We start from the raw sequence: 18,969 nt of genomic DNA on the forward strand, positions 1-18,969 counted from the left end.
TCAAATCCTTATTCAATTTGTGCAACAGCTCTAGTACCTCCTCATCATGCACCTGAGTTTCTTCATCCAGTGAAGAGGTCGCAGTGAGCATAGTGTTGTTTGATACATACACCTATTTGATAACTTTTAGCAAATTGGCCACTCATTAGTGAATAACTATGGAATTCATACCATCTGCATTCAGTAGAGTTATTCTTTCATATTCATTCTTTCTTTTACTTGTAGCATAATGATAAAATTCTTTTGGGTTGTCTTGAGCTTGCAGAGCCAGTTTCTTTTCATACTTAGACTTAGCTTTCTGTGCAAAAGTTGTGACTCTTCTTGCCTGTTGCTTATAATTTTCATAACTGACATTCCGTATTTCTTAGAAATCTCTTGCTTCATAAGATTACACATTCATTTCACTTCTTCCCTATCTGATATTGCATAATTTAAGTATTTTTTAAATGCTTTCTCATGCACTATTAATATTCTTCCCATCCAACAACTGATACCATGTTGCAGAACCTATCATATTCCTAAGTTGTTCATAATTTTCAGTTCAGCATGCAATTTTTTCTGAATAGAACATTCACGAACTTAGCTACTTCTCAAGTGAGTATCATATAATCACTATCACCAATCTGAAGCAGAATAGTTAGGCCTTTAATTGAAATTTCCTTCTGTTACATGCTGCTTTAGTTGTCTTCTAACTGCTCAATAAATTTCATTTTCATTCTTTTCATGAGATTTCACTGTTGCCCAGTCAGTATTTGGATAATTAAAATCCACCACTATGATTACTTGTTTCTCACCCATCACCTTATTTAGTAATGCATTTCTTTATCACTAGCAACTGATCAGCTAGGTCTTTAACAAAATCTCACTATGTATTTGATCTTTTTATACTCTGCCTCACACCAGATGACTTCAAACTCACTGCTACATAAAAAACTGTTACTAGTAATGCAGTCAACTCTAAGTGGATAACTTATGAGAAATATGCCTGGTTTGGCATGGCTGATGAAATATCTTGCAAAAATGGTACCATACATTGGAATCTGCAATTGTATAAAAAATACAGCCATTTCAATATTCTGGCTTGGTAAACTACCTCTAGTTCTGTATCTATCACCATCCCCTACATCCAGGGCACCTCTGAGAAAATAACCAATTTCCTCAAAAAATATGACCTTACTTCTTGTTACAGACCATATAAAAAGTTGGCATCCCTTATCTGCTCTACCAAAGACCAACCACTTCCCCTAGACCTACCTGGTGTATACTAGGTCCCTTGCAGCTGGAAATTGGCCAAACAGGCAGGACAGCAAATATCAGGATTTCAGAACACAAAGACTACATCTGGTTTCACCAGTACAGCCACTCTGGGCTGGCAGACCATGCCATAGATACCCACCATAGAATTCGTTGGAAGAAAACTAAAATAATACACCGCAGCAAGTTTAAGTATGAAAGATTATTCTAGGAATCATCAGCAGCTCTAAAAAACATTCCAAACTTCAACAAATTTGGGTGCATGAAACTACCCCAAATTTGGGAGACTTACATTATGAGAACTTCAGCCCAACGACGAAGACAACAAAATTAGCCCACCAGAGGGCACCATTAGGACTTTAGGAACAATATTAGTTTCTTGCCTTCTTCCTCATTTGCTTTTGTTAGTACCTGCGTGCACATACCATATTTTTATGTTCCTGAAGATGGCAACGTGACGTTGCCGAAATATAGAAGTTATTCATTAAAGTTGCCTTTAATTAATATCCTTCATATGCATTGTTAATTCCGTAAGCTAATTACCAGTTATGTATGACCAACGTATAAGCCTTGCAACTAGAATTACCTCTAGTTCATCATATGTTTACTAGGTGGAGATGTCTTTGTCCAAGTAACCTCCCTTAATAATGGTTAAAAATGGACATTTACTTACCTCCATTATGTTTTTAATTTTTCTTGAGAATTTTTTTAGAGTTCATTTTGTATTTTGGTTTAAGCCAATAAGAATATAATTTGGTCGGCTAAATCCTAAACTGCCAGCCCATCCTCATTCGTTCAGAATCCGGGTAGATACCCAACAGGATGCACCACGAGAGGGTTAGGATTGGACATTAGGTCAGAAGCCCTGGTTGGTTCTCCACATTCCTTTAAAGGCTATGTGGAGGTCTCCTCTCAGTTATACATCTTTGACCCTTAATCACCCCCATGACAGAAGTCTTTGGAAAGAATATAGATGATAAATATCAGGAAGATAGTTAAATGTTCTGGAGGTTATTGCAAAAATTAGAAATGTAGGAAAGAGTACTGTAAAAAGAATCAGACAATAAAGATGAGATGAAAACTGAAGGTAGATATTCTAGGTGATTGTTTCTTAACCTTTTTTTGCCTGGCACCTCCTTTCAACTATTTGTATAGCCTTTCGCCCTCTGCTCAATTTTACACTGGGTTAATGACTCAGTAAGATAATTATAATATATTATTAAGCAAACCTAAATTACCATCAACATATATGAACTGATAGTTAATTAAAAATTAATGACTGATACAAATTAAATTTTACTCAAAAAAGACGTAAAGTTACTGCACTCAATAAGCCAATTATTAATGGCTACCCAAGCCTGACGAGATCCTGCTAATTTTTCAATATTAGATTCAATGTTCTACAAATGAAGTCTCAAGTCTCCTCTTTCACTTTAGCTAACAATTGCAACATGACGCTGAATCCTTTCTCGACCAAGTATGAAGAAGGAAAAGCAATGAGCAGTAATTTTATTTCTTGCCAAAGCTGGGGATACTTGCATTGCATGTTTAGCCAGAATCTTTCATACCCACGCTGTTGAAGTTGTACTTGAGCTTAAAAATAATTTTTTAAATCAATAAATTCTTCGCACAAATTTGGATGAACAGAAGTGGCATCAGAAAGAAATTAATTTATGACCCAATTGGATATTTTAAGCTCATCAAATCATCATGTCTTCTTTCAATGTCAGAAGATGTCTGTGTCTAATATTAAATCATCATCTATTATTTGTAGACAGGAACTGCAGAAAATCTCGTCTTGCAATGCTCTGATTGCAGGATGTTAATTTGCTGATAAAAGCATTTATAATTCCCTTTGCTTTCATAAGATTCATGTTGCTTCCTTGCAATTTGATGTTAACCTTATTTAATTTGGTGAAAATATTGGAAAGATATGTGATATCAACCTTTTTTCTTTTTTAGAACATTACACGTTCTCATCACGTGAATTAAGAAATTCTAAAACAGCACCATAAAGATCATTAAAGCATCGCAGACAGTTTCCATTTGAGAGCCATCTAATTGAAGGTGCTCAAATTCTTTATTTTCATTGCAAAGTTCCCGAAAAATACGGGTATTTATTCAATGACTGGGCTTTTATTTTATTCACTGCTTTAATAACATCATCCAAAGTCTTATGTAGTCTTATTGAGTTGTAAAGAAAATTCTCTGTTTTTTAAATCATCAAAAAGTTCTTTTTATTTTCAATGTCCTTTGCCATTTGGTAGATTCTTGTTGATACTGAACTATTGCTGAGAGGAACTGACAACATCATATTACTTTTACCTAGGCCAATCATCGTATCTAAAACTTCATAGGTGGTAAGATGAGTTTTGCAATAGTATGTGGCTTTCCACATTTGGCAATTAATTTTGAAAGTTTGTAAGACACAAGTCCCTCCTCTTGGTTACTTTTATTGCGACTAACCCTTTAAGTCCAGGATGATTTTTAAATTTAGTCTTTAATTCACGAAAGCACTCCACATCCTTTTTTGCTTTATGTGGATGCTTTGTTCTTAAATGCTCAATCATTCTTGAAGGTTTCGTTTAGGAAAGGTTTTTCACATATTAAGCAAATTGGTAACTGCTCATTATTTATAGACGGAATAACTGCATATTTTAAATATCCACTTGAATTGACGACACTTTCTCTTTTCACTCATTTTAATGGGCTACAGTGCTACACAATATCAGTGAAGTTCGCCACAAGATACCACCGGCTAGATGTAAACTGCAATCAAGGGTTCTCAGATAGGCGTTAGGAAAAGTAGCAGATAAAGCTTATAACAGTAGAGGATTCTGCTAATAATAGCCCAAATTAATTATTTTCAATGTAGAAAAATTCAGCCCAAAAAGTGGCCCAATTACTTAACTTTCATTGTAAAAATTCTAAAAAAATAAATAGTGAATAAATTTGAACAGTATTGTCAGACATACAATATTTTGAACAGTGTTGTCAAAAAAACAATATAAATAGGAATGATAGATTAAATATGGAATATTTTGCTTTTATTATATTAGTAGTGTTATAACGCTTACTCCTCCCCCTCAGCATCCCCTAACCATTTACTGCCCCCTTCAGCATTCACAGCACCCTGGGGGGGGGTGCTACCGTCCAGGTTAAGAACCACTGTTCTAGGTGGTAGATGACTTTCATCACCTGGTGAAATACCACCACATTGCTTATTGGGGTGAAGTCGTTACTGCCATGTTCGGTTCCTAGAGCAAGGATTCGTTTCTGTCACCCACCAGCCTTTGACATGCATTGTGAGTGATACCCCTCAAGGGAATGTCAAAGATACCACAGGAATCGAGTACCTCCCTCATCTTTCAGGTCAAACAGTTTTGCAGGCTGGATGCTAATTAGTGTACTGTACCAAACTAGATGGTAACGAGTCTTTTAGGAGGCATCCTGATCAGCTGGCACATAATCTCATTGCCAACTTCACTGCCAGGTTTTGCCTGGCAGTGTAGTTGGCAGTGAGGAAGACTGTAATTGTATGCATAGAGTGCTGTTGAGGCCATGTTGTGGTTTGGAGACTGGATGCATTCTATATGGGTGACATATTCAAGAGTCTTATTTTTCTCCCACTACATCTTTCCCTTCTCTTTTTCTCTTAATCTTTTATAACATTAAATATGATCATCATCATCATCAAATTCCTGCCATGTACCCTCAAGGGGTGTACAGGATATGACAGTACTACATGAAAAAATTACATCATTACTAACTTCCTATCTACAATTTTCCTCCAAATCATTCTGTTACTTGTCAAGACTCCAACATTATCAGATCTTATATTTCTATCTTCTAAGGCACTTTGTACCGTATCAATCCACCTATATCTTGGTCTTCCTCTGGGTCATTTTTCTGCCAACCTGACAGAAAACACTTGTTTGCTAATCTTTCCTTTCCATTTCTGTTTAAGTGACCATACTACCTGAGATTAGTTCTGAAACGCATTCCTGGATGCTGAAAATGTCAAGTTCTTATCTAATATCCCCATTTTTAATATGATATTGCCATTGATGCCATCTGTTCACGCCTCTAATCTTTCTCAGGATTCTCATATCTGTGGTCTCGTCTTTGGTCAAGTGTTTACTTCTGACCCAGTTCTCAGATCCGTAAGTTAAAACTGGTTTGAACACTGTCTTGTATACAGCTAATTTAGTGTTCCGACTAATTTCTCTCTTATTCCATATGAATTTATTCAATTGACTTCCCACCATACCAGCTTTGCTGATTCTGTTGTCTATTTCTATATTTAATTTACCATCTTCAGTAAAAATCGTGCCTAAGTAGCTGAAATGTTTTACTTGTTCCACAGGTTCTCCATTCACAACACAGTTGACATATTCAATGATTCTGCCTATTTTCATTGTCTTTGTCTTTTTATTGCTGACCTTCATACCATATCTATTACAACAGCTATTCAATTTAGTCAGAGAATCTTGCAGACTTGTAGCAGATTTATTTAGAAGTATTTATTGAGTGGCGCTAGCGTCGCCGTAGCACGTGGCAGTGAATTTGAACTGTGCAGAAGAAAGTGATTTTTAATCAGTGAATAGTCCGCCTTTTTCCCCGTTTTTCTACGTTTTTGAATGCTAAATTGTTTCTCTGAATACGAATGTACTTCAGTGGTTGTTTTTTGGAAGTTAGTTGCTGTCGCGATATAATATATTTTGGTACCGTTCGAATCGAACGCGTAACGGTGGAAGACAAAACGAAGCTAAGTTACTGTATTTATTTATATTTCATTTTATTTAATTATATTTAGTACTTAAATGTTCTGATGTTTGTACTTTTTTTTCCTCTTATTTATTAATTGAATAATTATTAAAGATTACGCTACTCGGCAGTAAGGAATGATGGTGGATTCAGCAGCAGTCGCAAGTGGCGTAACACCAAGTCCTCTGTCATTTAAGAACTCATTTATTAGCAATATCATAAGGGACTTTGTGGCATGCAGTACTTACGGCATGTATGCGTCTCGGGAATTACATATGTGGCTTATTAAAGAGAGTGGAGAGCATGTGTTCGCAAAATGCAGGCAGTTGGAGGAAATAAGTACATTAGATATATCGATATCCGACTTTGTTGCTCCAGGAACGGGGAATGAATGTAGGAAGACAAGTAGTGTGATAGGAGAGAATGAGAAAATAATAGTTGATAGTGTGGAAGGTGTGAGTGACTGTGAAAGTTTAGGAGATGGTTTTGTTTGGGAGAGTGAATTTAGATTAAGAGTGACTGACCTGCAGAGGGAGATAGATGAGTTGAAAGAGGAGGTGGAATGTCTTGTGAATGAGAGCAGAAGTATGAAAGATAAGATTAGGAGAATGGAAGAGATAAATGCAGGGCGAATCAGAGTAGGAGAGAGAGAGAGAGAGAATTTAGGGAGTATGAGTGAGAGGTATGGGGGTGCTAGAAGAGGAGAGAATGGAAACAGTAGAAGAGAGGGAATGCTAGCAGACGAGAGGATGGAAACAGTAGGAGAGACGGAATGAGAGAGAGAGAGAGATATGGAAGTGCTAGAAGAGGAGAGAATGGAAACGGTAGGAGAGATGGAATGAGAGAGAGGTATGGGAATGATAGAAGATGAGAGGATGGAAACAGTAGTAGGAGAGACAGAATGAGAGAGGGATATGGAAGTGCTAGAAGTGGAGAAAATGGAAACAGTAGGAGAGAGGGAATGAGAGAGATGTATGGGAGTGCTAGAAGAGGAGAGAATGGAAACAGTAGAAGAGAGAGGTATGGGAATGAAAGAAGAGGAGAGAATGGAAACAATAGGAGCGAGCGAATGGTAAGAGGTATAATGTATGGCCACTCAATGATACGTGGTGTTCAAGATAGGATGCGTGAGGAGTGTTTGCCAGAAGGAACAATAGAAAGGGTGGCTATGGCAATTAAGAGAGGTGAAAGGGTGGATGAGATGATTGTGATGGTAGGAACGAATGACTTGAGTGGTAATGTAAGTCGGGCAGCGAGAGATATGAGATTTTTGCTTGAGACTGTACGAAAGAAGACAGAGAGAGGAAAAATAGTGTGCGTGTTGCCTAGGTATGATAATGATGAGCTGAGCAGAAGAGCGGTGATATTGAATGGCATAATAGCGAGAATGTGTGACAAGAGAGGACTGGTATATGTGGATGCCTGGAGTGTGTTTGAGGAAAGAGAGGAGTTGTATGCGAGAGACCGTTTACATTTGAATGAGGAAGGACGTAGGCATCTGGAGAGATTGCTGTTCTGAACGAGTCAGTGTGTCCCAGGGAGAATAATAGCAGGGGTTGCCTCTTGTGGGAAGGGATACTTGGGAGAAGGGAGACAATGTCAGGTAACACTGAGCACAGTGGAGTCTAGAAGGGATAATGCTGGGTATAGAAACAATGGCATTTATATGCGTTATACTAATGCCAGGAGTATCCGGAATAAGGGAGAGGAATTGGTGGCGCAGATAGCATCAGCCTGGCCAAAATTTATTGCGATCACTGAGACGTGGTTGACAGAAGGGGATATAACAACAGGAATAGAAGTCGCTGGGTGTAGCATTTTTCCTCAGGATAGGAGGGGAAAGCATGGTGGTGGGGTACTGCTTATGATAAGTGATGACCTATATCCTCTAAGAGTGGAGACTTTGGAAGGAAGTGAGACAAATGATTTTGAGAGCATATGGTGTGAGGTAGAGGTAGGCAAGACAGGATATTTAGTGGGGTGTTGCTACAGACCCAGGAGCACAGAGGATGGGGACCAGAGATGTTTAGACAGCTAAGTTTGGCAAGTGCAAGAAGAATTATTGTTATGGGAGATTTTAACTTCAGTAGTATAAATTGGAGAGAGGAAGATGCACGTAGCAATAGGGGAATGGAATTTCTAGAATTCTTGAGGGACAAATGTCTTAGGCAACATGTAACAGAGGGAACAAGAAATTCAAAAGTTTTGGATTTGGTTATAGCATCAGAAGAGTTGATAATAACTGAGTTGACGTCTCTCCCACCAGTTGGAGAGAGTGACCATATGGTGTTGACTTGGAAAATGAATAGACATGCAGGAGTATCAAAGAGACAGGAAGTTATGTGGAATTATAAGGCAGGTGATTATAATAGTCTTAGACGTCAACTTCGGGAAGTTTCATGGAAGGAGGAATTGGAAGGCCGGGATATCACTAGTGCGTGGGAAATTGTGAAAGAATATTTTTTATCAGCAATGGTAAGTTGTATACCACGAGTGAAGAAGAGGACGCAATTTGGAGTAAAGTGGATGACAAACAATATTAAACAGGAATTTCATGCGAAAAAGAGGCTATGGAAGAGATATAAGGAGACAGTTGTAGAGATGCATGAGGAATATAAGACACAGGCCAGAAGAGTGACTAGTGTGGTAAGGAAAGCGAAACTGGAATATGAGAGGAGATTGGCCCTAAGATCCAAAGAAAATCCTAGGGAATTTTTTAGCTATGTGGTCAGTAGGAGGAGAAATGACTGTGGAAAATTGATATTGTGGGATACAAATGGGAATAGAGTGACTGATGCAGAGGATATAGCGTAATTGTTCAATGCACACTTTATTGGAGTATTTCATCCTAGAGGAGTCAGTTTTAATGCTAGAGGGATAGGACTGGTTCGAGGTCTTGGAGGTACAGGAGGAGAGTGTGTTTCAGATACTGAGTACTCTGGATGTCAGTAAAGCTGTGGGACTGGATGGTATTTCACCACGAGATTTGAGAGAATGTGCTAGGGAATTGACAGTGCCTTTAACGTGGCTTTTCAATGAAAGTCTTGTTTTGGCAAAGGTACCCAGGGAATGGAAGGAAGGTAAGATAGTGCCATTGCATAAGGGTGGTAACAGACTGGAAGTGTCTAATTGTAGGCCAGTTTGTGTGTCATCAGTAGTTGTTAAGATGTTGGAGAAAGTAGTGAGGGACCGTCTACAGCATTGTTTAGATGAGGGTAATGTTATCTGTGAGTCAACATGGATTTGTGAAAGGACGCTCTTGTTTTAGCAATATGCTAGCCTTTTATAATAAAGTTACAAGAAGATTAGATGAGGGAAAGGCATATACTGCAATTTTCTTAGACTTGGCGAAGGCATTTGACAGGGTGCCACATGATAAGCTGATATTTAAGTTGCAGCACATGGGTTTGGATGTAAGATTGGTCAACTGGATTCAGGATTGGCTGTCTAATAGGTATCAGAGAGTTGTGTATAGTGGAGCAGCTTCCAGGATGCAGAGGGTTACAAGTGGGGTCCCACAGGGCTCAGTACTAGGACCTATATTGTTTAACCTTTAAATCAATGACATAGCCAGTGGATTGCAGGGGAATATTCAGATGTTTGCGGATGATGCGCAGCTGGGAAGGATTATTAGTAATAGTGCAGATGTGGTAGCCCTGCGAGAGGATTTAAATAAGCTAGATAGATGGGCAAATGAATGGGGGTGTCAGTTGAATGCAGCAAAATGTAAGGTCTTGAGGTTTGGGAAACATCGATGGGATGCTGCATACTCTATGGGAGGAGTTATACTGGAGGAAGTAGGGGAGACAAGAGATCTGGGGTTGATGATTGATAGAAACCTGAAGTTTAGGGGACATATTGCAAAGATGGTGAAGGTAACACTTGAAGATAACACAGAGAATTGCTGCTATTATGAGAAGGACACTGACCTGCAGAGATAAGAGGGTTATCATTCCGTTGTACAAGTCTCTGATCAGACCACACTTGGACTATTGTTCTCAGATTTGGTCCCCAGGATTTGAAGGGGATAAATTAACTGTGGAAAGGATACAAAGACGGATGACAAAGATGATTTCAGGACTGTACAAGGATAGTTATGAAGATCGGCTGAGAGAATGTGGACTGCAGAGTTTGGTGGATAGAAGAAGGAGAGGTGATATGATTGAGACTTTTAAACTGTTGAGAGGTGGTTACAGGGTTGACACTGGGGAGTTCTTTCGCTTGGTTGAACAGCAAGAAAGAGTGATGACAAAGGGCCATCCCTGGAAGTTACGAAAGGAAACTGTGAGCAAGAGGGTAAGGAGTGGTTTCTTTGTGTGGAGGGTGGTTGAGCCGTGGAATGCATTGCCTGATGGAGTGGTGGGAGGGAGAGCGGTCAGTGAGTTTAAAGAGTGGTATGATAGACTTTGTGTTTCTCAGGGGGGGCACCTTCCCTCGATGATTCTTGACTGACTTTATGTCTTAGGAAGGACCTCCCTCGAAGAGTCTTTTGACTCCTTGGAGGCCCGAATAATAATAATAATAATATCATCCGCATAAAGCAAAGAGCTGACATTAACATCTCCAATTTTGATATGAGGTTTAATACCACTTTCCTTCATAATGTGATCCATATAGATAATGAATAACAGAGGGGATAATGTAAATCCTTATCTCACACCAGATTTAACATTAAACCATCTTCCTGTACTTCCTTCAATTCTAACTGCTGACTTACAACTCAAATAAAGACTAAGTATTGCTTGATATAATGCCCCATTGAAACCATATAACTGCAGCTTATTGAATAGCTTCTCTCTTGGCACCTTGTCATATGCCTTTTCCAAATCGACAAAACTTAAATACAGATCATTGTTATATTCCCATGCTTTCTCGACTATTTGTTGTAAAGTGAAGATCTGATCCTGACAGCCACTATATGGCCTGAATCCAGCTTGTTCTTCACCAAGCTTTTCTTCCACAATTCTTTTCAACCATTTCTCAAGTATACTTGCATAGAACTTGCCAGGAACACTCAGTAGGGAAATACCTCTGTAATTCTCACATTCAGTTTTATTTCCCTTTTTATATATGGGTACTATGAGACCTCTGTCCACGCCCTCTGAACTATTCATGCAGCCACTGTAAGACTTTTATACCACCATACTTCAGCATTTCTGGTCGAATATCATCTACTCCTGCTGCCTTTCCACATTTCAAGCCTTTGATGGCTTTTTCTACTTCAAGTATGGATATGTATTCCTGACTGCATGCCTGGTCAGTGTTTTTTATCACTGTGCTGTCATCACTGCTTGTTTCATTTAGCAGTTTTTCAAAGTAATTACTCCATACTTCAAGGATATCTTTTTCTATTGTTTTAATGTCACATTTATCATCTCTAACTCCTTTTACAGCACTCTTTCCTTCATTCCTAAGCTTCTTCAACAACCTCCAGAATATTTTGCCACCTTCTTGATATTTATTTTCTATATTCTTGCCAAAGTCCTCCCATGACTTTTGTTTAGCTAGTTTTACACACTGTTTAGCTTTCTTACATTTGTCTGTAAGAGTACATGTGTTCTGTAAGAGTAAAAGCTGACTTATTTGCCAGGAACTTTTGATATGCTTTCTTCTTTTCCTTCACTGCCTCTTTAACTTCCTGTGCCCACCAGGGAGTTCTGATATTTTTATCCTCGCACACAACCTCCACATGCCTCTCTGGCAGAATCAATCAATGTTTTCTTCAGAGTTTGCTAATGAATTTCCAAGGTTTCATTCCTGTTTCTCAAACTCTTTCATTTTCTTTTCAATAATCTTTCTGTATTTTAGTCTACAGTTCATATCTGAGAGCTGCTCAACTTTTATTCGCTTTAAAACATTCTTACATGTTCTTCTTTTCAATATGAAATTCAATTTTATCCTGCTCAAAACTAAATAGTGATCACTTCCAATTTCAAATCCTCTGTACACTTTGGTGTCCTGCACCAGGGAGAAAATATCACTATCAACAATTACATAGTCAATGAGACTTTTCTTATTCCTTCCTTCTTCTCTCCATGTGAATTTGTGCATATTTTTATGTTGGAACATGGTGTTAGTAATGACCAGTCCATGTCCTGAGCAGAAATCCAACAGATATTTGCCATTATTATTAGCTTTGCTCTTTTCTCCAAATTTTCCCAAAATATTTTTGTATATCTCAGAATCATTTCCTACTCTGGTATTTAGATCCCCAACAAGGACGAACTTTTCGTTTTTCATTGTGTCAGTTGCTTTTTCTAGAGCGTCAAAAAATTTCTCCACTTCAACCTTAGTAGAACCTTCTGTGGGACCATAGGCACAAATAGTCTCATTGTCCAGTTCCCCATTTTCATATTTGCCCACATTACTCTACTTGAGACTGACTGCCATTCAAGAAGATTAGCCTCGTGTTTTGTATTGAATACTATGGCTACTCCTTCTTTTCCTTGACTGTCATTGCCTGAATATAACATTTTGTATTTATTGCTCAGAAAGATCTCACCAGTTTTGGTCTTTTTTGTTTCAGTCACCCCTGTTATGTCGATCTGGTACTTATCTAATTCCTCAGCTAGCTCCATTTCTTTGCCATTCAGGCTTCTTACGTTGATAGTACCAATCTTTAACTCTGGTGATGTTCAGTTGGGGTTTGTTTTCAGATTTGTTCCAGTAGCTGACTTTTCGCTGTTCGCCCTGGTTCCCTGGCGAAAACAACGGGGGCCTTGTTTAACCGGGCGATGCCCCAGCCGGCATGAAATTTTGTCATGTTGTACAATCATTATTTATTTTCGTTTAACCAATAAGAATACAATTTGGTCGGCTAAATCCGAAATTGCCAGCCCATCGTCATTCGTTCAGTATCAAAGTAGATACACAACAGGGTGCACCACGAGAAGGTGACGATTGGATATTAGGTCAGAAGCCCTGGTCGGTTATCCGCATTCCTTTAAAGGCTATGTGGAGGTCTCCTCTCAGTTATATAGCTTTGACCCTTAAGCACCCATTAAATATGAGCCTTCTCCAAAAAAAAAAAAAAAAAAAAAAATTAACTCAGAAATCTTACAAAAAATCTTTCATATTTGCTTTACCAACATCCTTGGCATCAACAGTAATTTTAATGACATCTGTCATCACCTTCAGTCATCTAAACCTGATGTTCTCTTGCTGAACCTCAAATTTCTGTTAAATCAAACACATCCCATCATAACTGTCCACATTATACCCTTTATGACTCCTTCTGCCATAAAGAAGAAACTTGTGCTTTTGATGCCTAACCTTGAATCTGACCTTTTTGACCTCCTGGAGCTTAAGATTTCTTTGCCACCTTTTGTTGCATTCAAAGGTACCATTCTCCCAATTCTGAAAATTGGGAGAATGGTAAAGAATGTCAAAGAAAGTCAGAATGTCAGAGAAAGTCAAAGAAATCATTCTGATTTCTTTGACTTTCTACCTAGATAGTTCAGTTTCGTTCAGTCAAAATTTCCAAACAGTGAAGTCAACATCTTGCTTGATGATGTCAATATTCACAATTCTAATTGGCTTTTTTGAATTTCACTAACCAAGCTGGAAGAGAGGGAGAAATCTTTACCGTAAGCAGTGACTTAAAAGAGATCATTCCTCTAATACTGGACTTCCCAACAATTCTCTACACTCACCCAACATGCTGGATCTCTTCTTAAGTAGTTCTCCATCTGGGTATTCTGTTCAGGTGACTACTCCTCATGTTATCATGTTGGAGGCTTAATGGATTTTTTACAGCACTCAAAAAGAATTAAAATAGAATTTAATACTTCCTATATTTTGCCCTAGTCACTAGGACATCTAGGGATTACAAAAACAATTAATGTAACATATACACAAATAACAAACAATACTAAGCCCAACCACATGGGTGACACTAAAGTCCTATCTAGGTAGAGCACCCTCTAAGGGCAGTAGTAAGTGGCCTGGAATGTAAGGTAGGAACTCTGGTGATGAGTGTTTCCCAAATCTTCGGAAGCTTAATGCAACCATATTTATTGAGATTTGGTTGGTTTTTGAGAGCTGCTGCTGCTGCTTCTAAGAAAAGTCTCTCTTTCTTGAATTTACTGTGGTGGAGCATGGTTGTTTTCTTCCATGGTACCCTGTGGGTGGTGTCCAAAACATGGTCAGCCAAGCCTGAATGGCCATAGTTGTGTTTGAAGATGTAAGACTTGTGTTCCTGTAGACGGATGGATGCTGATCTGCCTGTCTGTCCAAAGTACGCCAGCTTACAGGAACAGGGTACTTTGTAAACTCCAGGCAGAGAGAGAGGAGGGAGCTGATCTTTCGTAGAACGGATAAGGATAGCCAGTTTGCAGTGGGGCTTATATGCTGTGTGTAGGTTGTACTGTTTTAGTATCTTGGCTATTTTTTCGGATGTGCCTCGGATGTAGGGTATGGTGATGGCATTTTTAAAATCTTGTTGACGAGAAGGACGGGGAATGGGGGAGGAGTTGATTATTTTTTTGATACTGTGATCGCTGTAGCTATTGGAGAGGAAAGTGCTGTGTATGTGGTTAAGCTCAGTAGTGAGGAGGGCGGTTCCACTGGAACAAAGATTGTGGGCTCTCTTGGTAAGAGTTTTAATAATGCCATATTGTTGAGAGGGGTGGTGGTGGGAGAGTTTGTGAATGTATCTGCCTGTGTGTGTGGGTTTTCTGTATACGGTGAAGGTAAGTGTATCATTAGGCAGGCGTGTGACTAAGGTGTCTAGGAAGGGTAAACAATTGTTCTTTTCCTTTTCCATAGTGAACTGGATTCTTAGATGTAGACTATTGAGATGACTGAGGAAGGAGTCTAACGTGTCTGGGCCATTAGGCCAAATAGAGAACACATCTACATATCTTAGCCAGATAGAAGGTTTGAGTGGGGTACTCCTCATGTTAATTCAGATAACAATCTCATCCAAGTTTCTTCACTGTGGACTGTCCTTCCTTCAGCTATTCACAACCTTGTGTGCTCTGGCATCACAATAATGCTAAGTGGGAGGATTTATGTGACTTATACTCTTTCTTTCCATGGTCCGACTACTGTTTTCATTCTTCAGTCCATATCTAAACCATGGTTCTAAATCAGTGTGCCAGGGTAGTCTAAGAAAAGCAAACAGCCTGTCACAAGTTGTTTGGGATTAAAATTCCAACTTCCTTCACAGCCTAAACAGTTGCCTGCAACACTTACAAACCCACCATTAAAAGGGCAAAATCACAATTCAACAAGGATAAATGTAGAAACTTGCTGATCTGGAAGTCACTCTTTCTGGTCCCATGCCAAATCTGTGAGGCACAACTTTTGTACATTTGTGCAACCTCCTGTCTCACCCTAACAGTAGCATTGTAACATCACCTATAGACGAAACTAATGTCCTGCTTTGTTTTTGTGTGATGTTGCAATGATGGTTTTCTATGAATTCCTACATAGATGACCATGGCAAATTGCCTCCTCCTTTGCCTAGAACATTGCATTTCATGCCTCCTGTGACCTTACACCAGAAAGACATCAGAAAGAATCTTGAATAACTTGGATACCACAAAGACAGATGGTCCTGATGTAATCCCACCCATTGTATTCAGAGATGTGCTCCTGAACTAACACTTGTTCATTATCATCTATTAACTAAACTCACTCAGTTAGCATCCACCCCACAGAATGGAAGAAAGCTCATATACAACCAGTTCCCTAAAAAAAAAAAAAGAAAAAAGGTGATAAATGTCTACTTCAAGCTATCGACCTGTTGCCCATGTAATAATAATTCTTCACCCGAGAACCTTGATCATCCACTCACTTTGCCTCATTGTTGCCAGTTCTCTTGCCTGAATAGCAAATTCCCTGAGTCTGTACTTCTAAACTCTTATGAGCAATACTTCAGATACATAACTCCAAATCCATTCATGTGTAATCCATCATTCATATATGTCTTTCTGTCTATCATATTCACTGCATGCCATTCCTCCTGCATTTTCAACACAGACTCGTTTGCCATTGTGGTCCTTCTTCACAGCTTGCAACATGGACTTCCTTATGCATTTTTATACTTTTAAATGTCAGCATAGTAGCTTATTGTGCGTACTGGGTATACCATGTGCTCAAAATACTTTTGAAAACTCTTTAAAATGATCTTACTTAATATTGTACAAAGAGAGGGAATTTTCCTCCGAGTATAACATTCCTGTTTGAGAACCATTGAGATCTTTGAGTTGGGCTACCAGATGAAACCACACAGAATTTGGTGTTTATATTTATTTTGCCATTTAATAGATTCATTCCTTGACACACACATTATATAAAACTTAATGTGACATCTGTAGATTATTAATTTGGTATTACAGATTTTTTAAGCTTATGTTGTCCACTTCTATTTTATTATAGGGCCAGTTAAAATTCTAATGGAAGAACCTGGATATAATCAAGTAAGAATGAAAACTTGAATTTTACTTTTCGTATTCTCTGTTTTGTGCAGGTTGATATTCTTTTCACATGAATTATTAACTTTTGTTCATTATTATTGTTATTGTATCTCTCTTGGATCTGGGGAATGGCCTTTTATCACTTCCTACCTCTTATTATTCATTCACTTGTCCCCTTTTGAGAGAAAAATAAATTTCCCACATCACATACCTGTTGATGTGATCTCATTCCTCTTATTGGTGAGCGTAGTAGTTTGTGTGTATTGCTAATTAATCGAAATGCTTTTATAAGTCAAAACAGCGTTTGGTATAATTCTGATTTAATAGGTTTGAATTTGAAGAAAATATCTCTACTAAGAAAATTCAACAACTTTTCACTTTTAACTAAAATACAAGACACAAGTACAATTGCCAAAGTAAATAAGTTAATAAATGTTTATTAATAATGAAAAACATGAACAAGCACTAAATAAGTGGCAGTGTAATGTAAACATGCTCTACATGTACATCATTGAGTACATCTACTAAGCTGCTGATGTATTCAAAGAAATGATTTTAATGGTTGGAATGAGAAAGCAGCAACCGAGTAATAATGTCAGTAAACAGATATCGATAAATCATCATAGCCAAACTTAGTGAATTAAGATGTGGAAAAGCTTAGCTGTTCATCTTTGTTTTTTTACAGTTTAATTTGCAACACAAAGAATAAGATATTTATTATATAGTTTATGTGAATACTTCATTATTTCCTGAATCATTTTGCTGATAATGAGCATGAATTCTCTCAGTTTTTTTCACTAAGACAGTGAGCATTTACACATACCACTATCTCAGTCCAAAATTATTAAAGGAATGAACAATCTTTTCAAAATTGTATCTCACAAATTATTTAAAAATTTATTTATTATCCACAGTGGCTATCTGAGTAAAGTAACTGCATGATGCCTGTATCTTTACATGAAGATTAATTTTGCCGCCACCCTGTGGCAGTTCTATGTGGAGTGCTTTCATTTTAGTTATTTTTTAATCTTTTTTTTTTTTAAATCAAAAGTTTAAAATTTAACTTAAGCATTTTTATCATTTTTAAAAGTATTATAAGAAAGTAAAATTTTATTTTACTTTCTTATAATACTGTTGACTGTATTTTTAACATATAATAAATTATTTCTAGTATTTCTAGTAATTAGTTCTAGTCTAATTGGTCATGTTTTGGGTTCCTAAAATAAATGGGATGAATTGCTCGGCCTTGGTTACTGGATACTGATCTTGTTGCTAAGTGGATAGCATACCAATTCTCAGAAACAACTGGAGAGTCAAGGTGGATTGTAATCCCATCTTGTGCACAATATTATGAATATTGTCTTTAGGTGTAGATTAATTTTGTCACCACCCTGTGGCAATGACTTGAAAAAGTTCCTTGTTGAATCTCTAGGTTTTCCTGAATTATGTAACACACAATTTGGGTTGTAAACCTACAGTACATTAGTAGTGTGGATAAGTTTACAACCCAAATTGTGTGAATGGTGTGACATTTTTTTAATGACCATTTAAAGCATTTAAGTGAAACAAGCACAATTCAGTGTTTTCAGTATGATCGCTGATTCATTAAGCATTACTTACGACCTTTGTTTTGTGTGATCAACATATAACATTATAAGCAGTATGTTATAACAATCGAATTAAAGATCTTAGATCTTTAATTCTGCTGTTTAAAAAAAAAAACAAGATCTTAGAAAGCTAAAATTGAAAATAAGTGGTGGTAATACTCATAATCATCTGTGTAATAATACTCATGATGATGTTAAAGCTGTTGTTACTGAGCTGCTATAGCTAATTACAAGGTCCACATTAGCTACCTGTAATTTACTACTAGAAGGTTTGATTGTCTACAGAAAATAATATTGGCAGTCAATAATGTTTACTTAGGTGCAGCCTACTAAAAAGCAAGGTCAGTAATAGACTATATTTATTATTATTATTATTACACTCTCCATGGAGTTTGCAGACTCACCATGGGAGGTTCATCAATTGACAACATATTTATCATATTGAACCTTAAAATCCTTAACACTGCCAGCATTCACAACATGTTCTAGTTAATGTGTTTCATTAACTCACATTTCTCCATGTAAAAAAAATCTCATCCTTCTTCACCTCTTTTTCACACTCTTACACAACTTCCAGGTGCCTCTGGTGCTTTTTCCTCTCACTTCTACTCTTTTATAATCTCCTCTGCATCAAATTCCCTTACTAACTTAAACGTCTCTATTATTATCACCTCTTTTCCTCGTAGCCACCAAACTCTTTAATTTACATTCCTTTAACTTCTCTCTATAGCTAACCTTCCAGAGTCCTGATATTGTCTTAGTCACTTGTCTCTGGACCTTCTCCAGTGTTTTCACATTATAATGAAAACTAAGTGATATAATCTGAGTAAAATAGTCCAAGTTTTGGCCTGAGCAGTGCTTTATACAGTGTCACTGCCATCTCCTTATCTCTGCATGACAGTGTACTCTTTGTCATAGTA

At 37.7% G+C, this 18,969-nt stretch overlaps 1 protein-coding gene across 2 annotated transcripts in view; it reads left to right on the forward strand.

Annotated features, from left to right (window-relative positions):
• Positions 1-18,969, forward strand: part of LOC150107094 (ankyrin repeat domain-containing protein 27-like) — a 515,355-nt gene that overhangs the window by 66,347 nt on the left and 430,039 nt on the right. For both annotated transcript variants that reach the window (XM_090390995.1, XM_090390996.1), the window contains one exon: positions 16,405-16,445. In XM_090390995.1, coding sequence (XP_090247121.1) covers positions 16,405-16,445 — 41 coding nt within the window. The remainder of the gene's footprint in view (positions 1-16,404; positions 16,446-18,969) is intronic.

This window comes from Typopeltis vanoorti, chromosome 4, assembly GCF_054136105.1.
Source record: "Typopeltis vanoorti isolate ZY-2024b chromosome 4, IOZ_Tvanoo_1.0, whole genome shotgun sequence".
NCBI classification, from domain to species: Eukaryota; Metazoa; Arthropoda; class Arachnida; order Uropygi; family Thelyphonidae; genus Typopeltis; species Typopeltis vanoorti.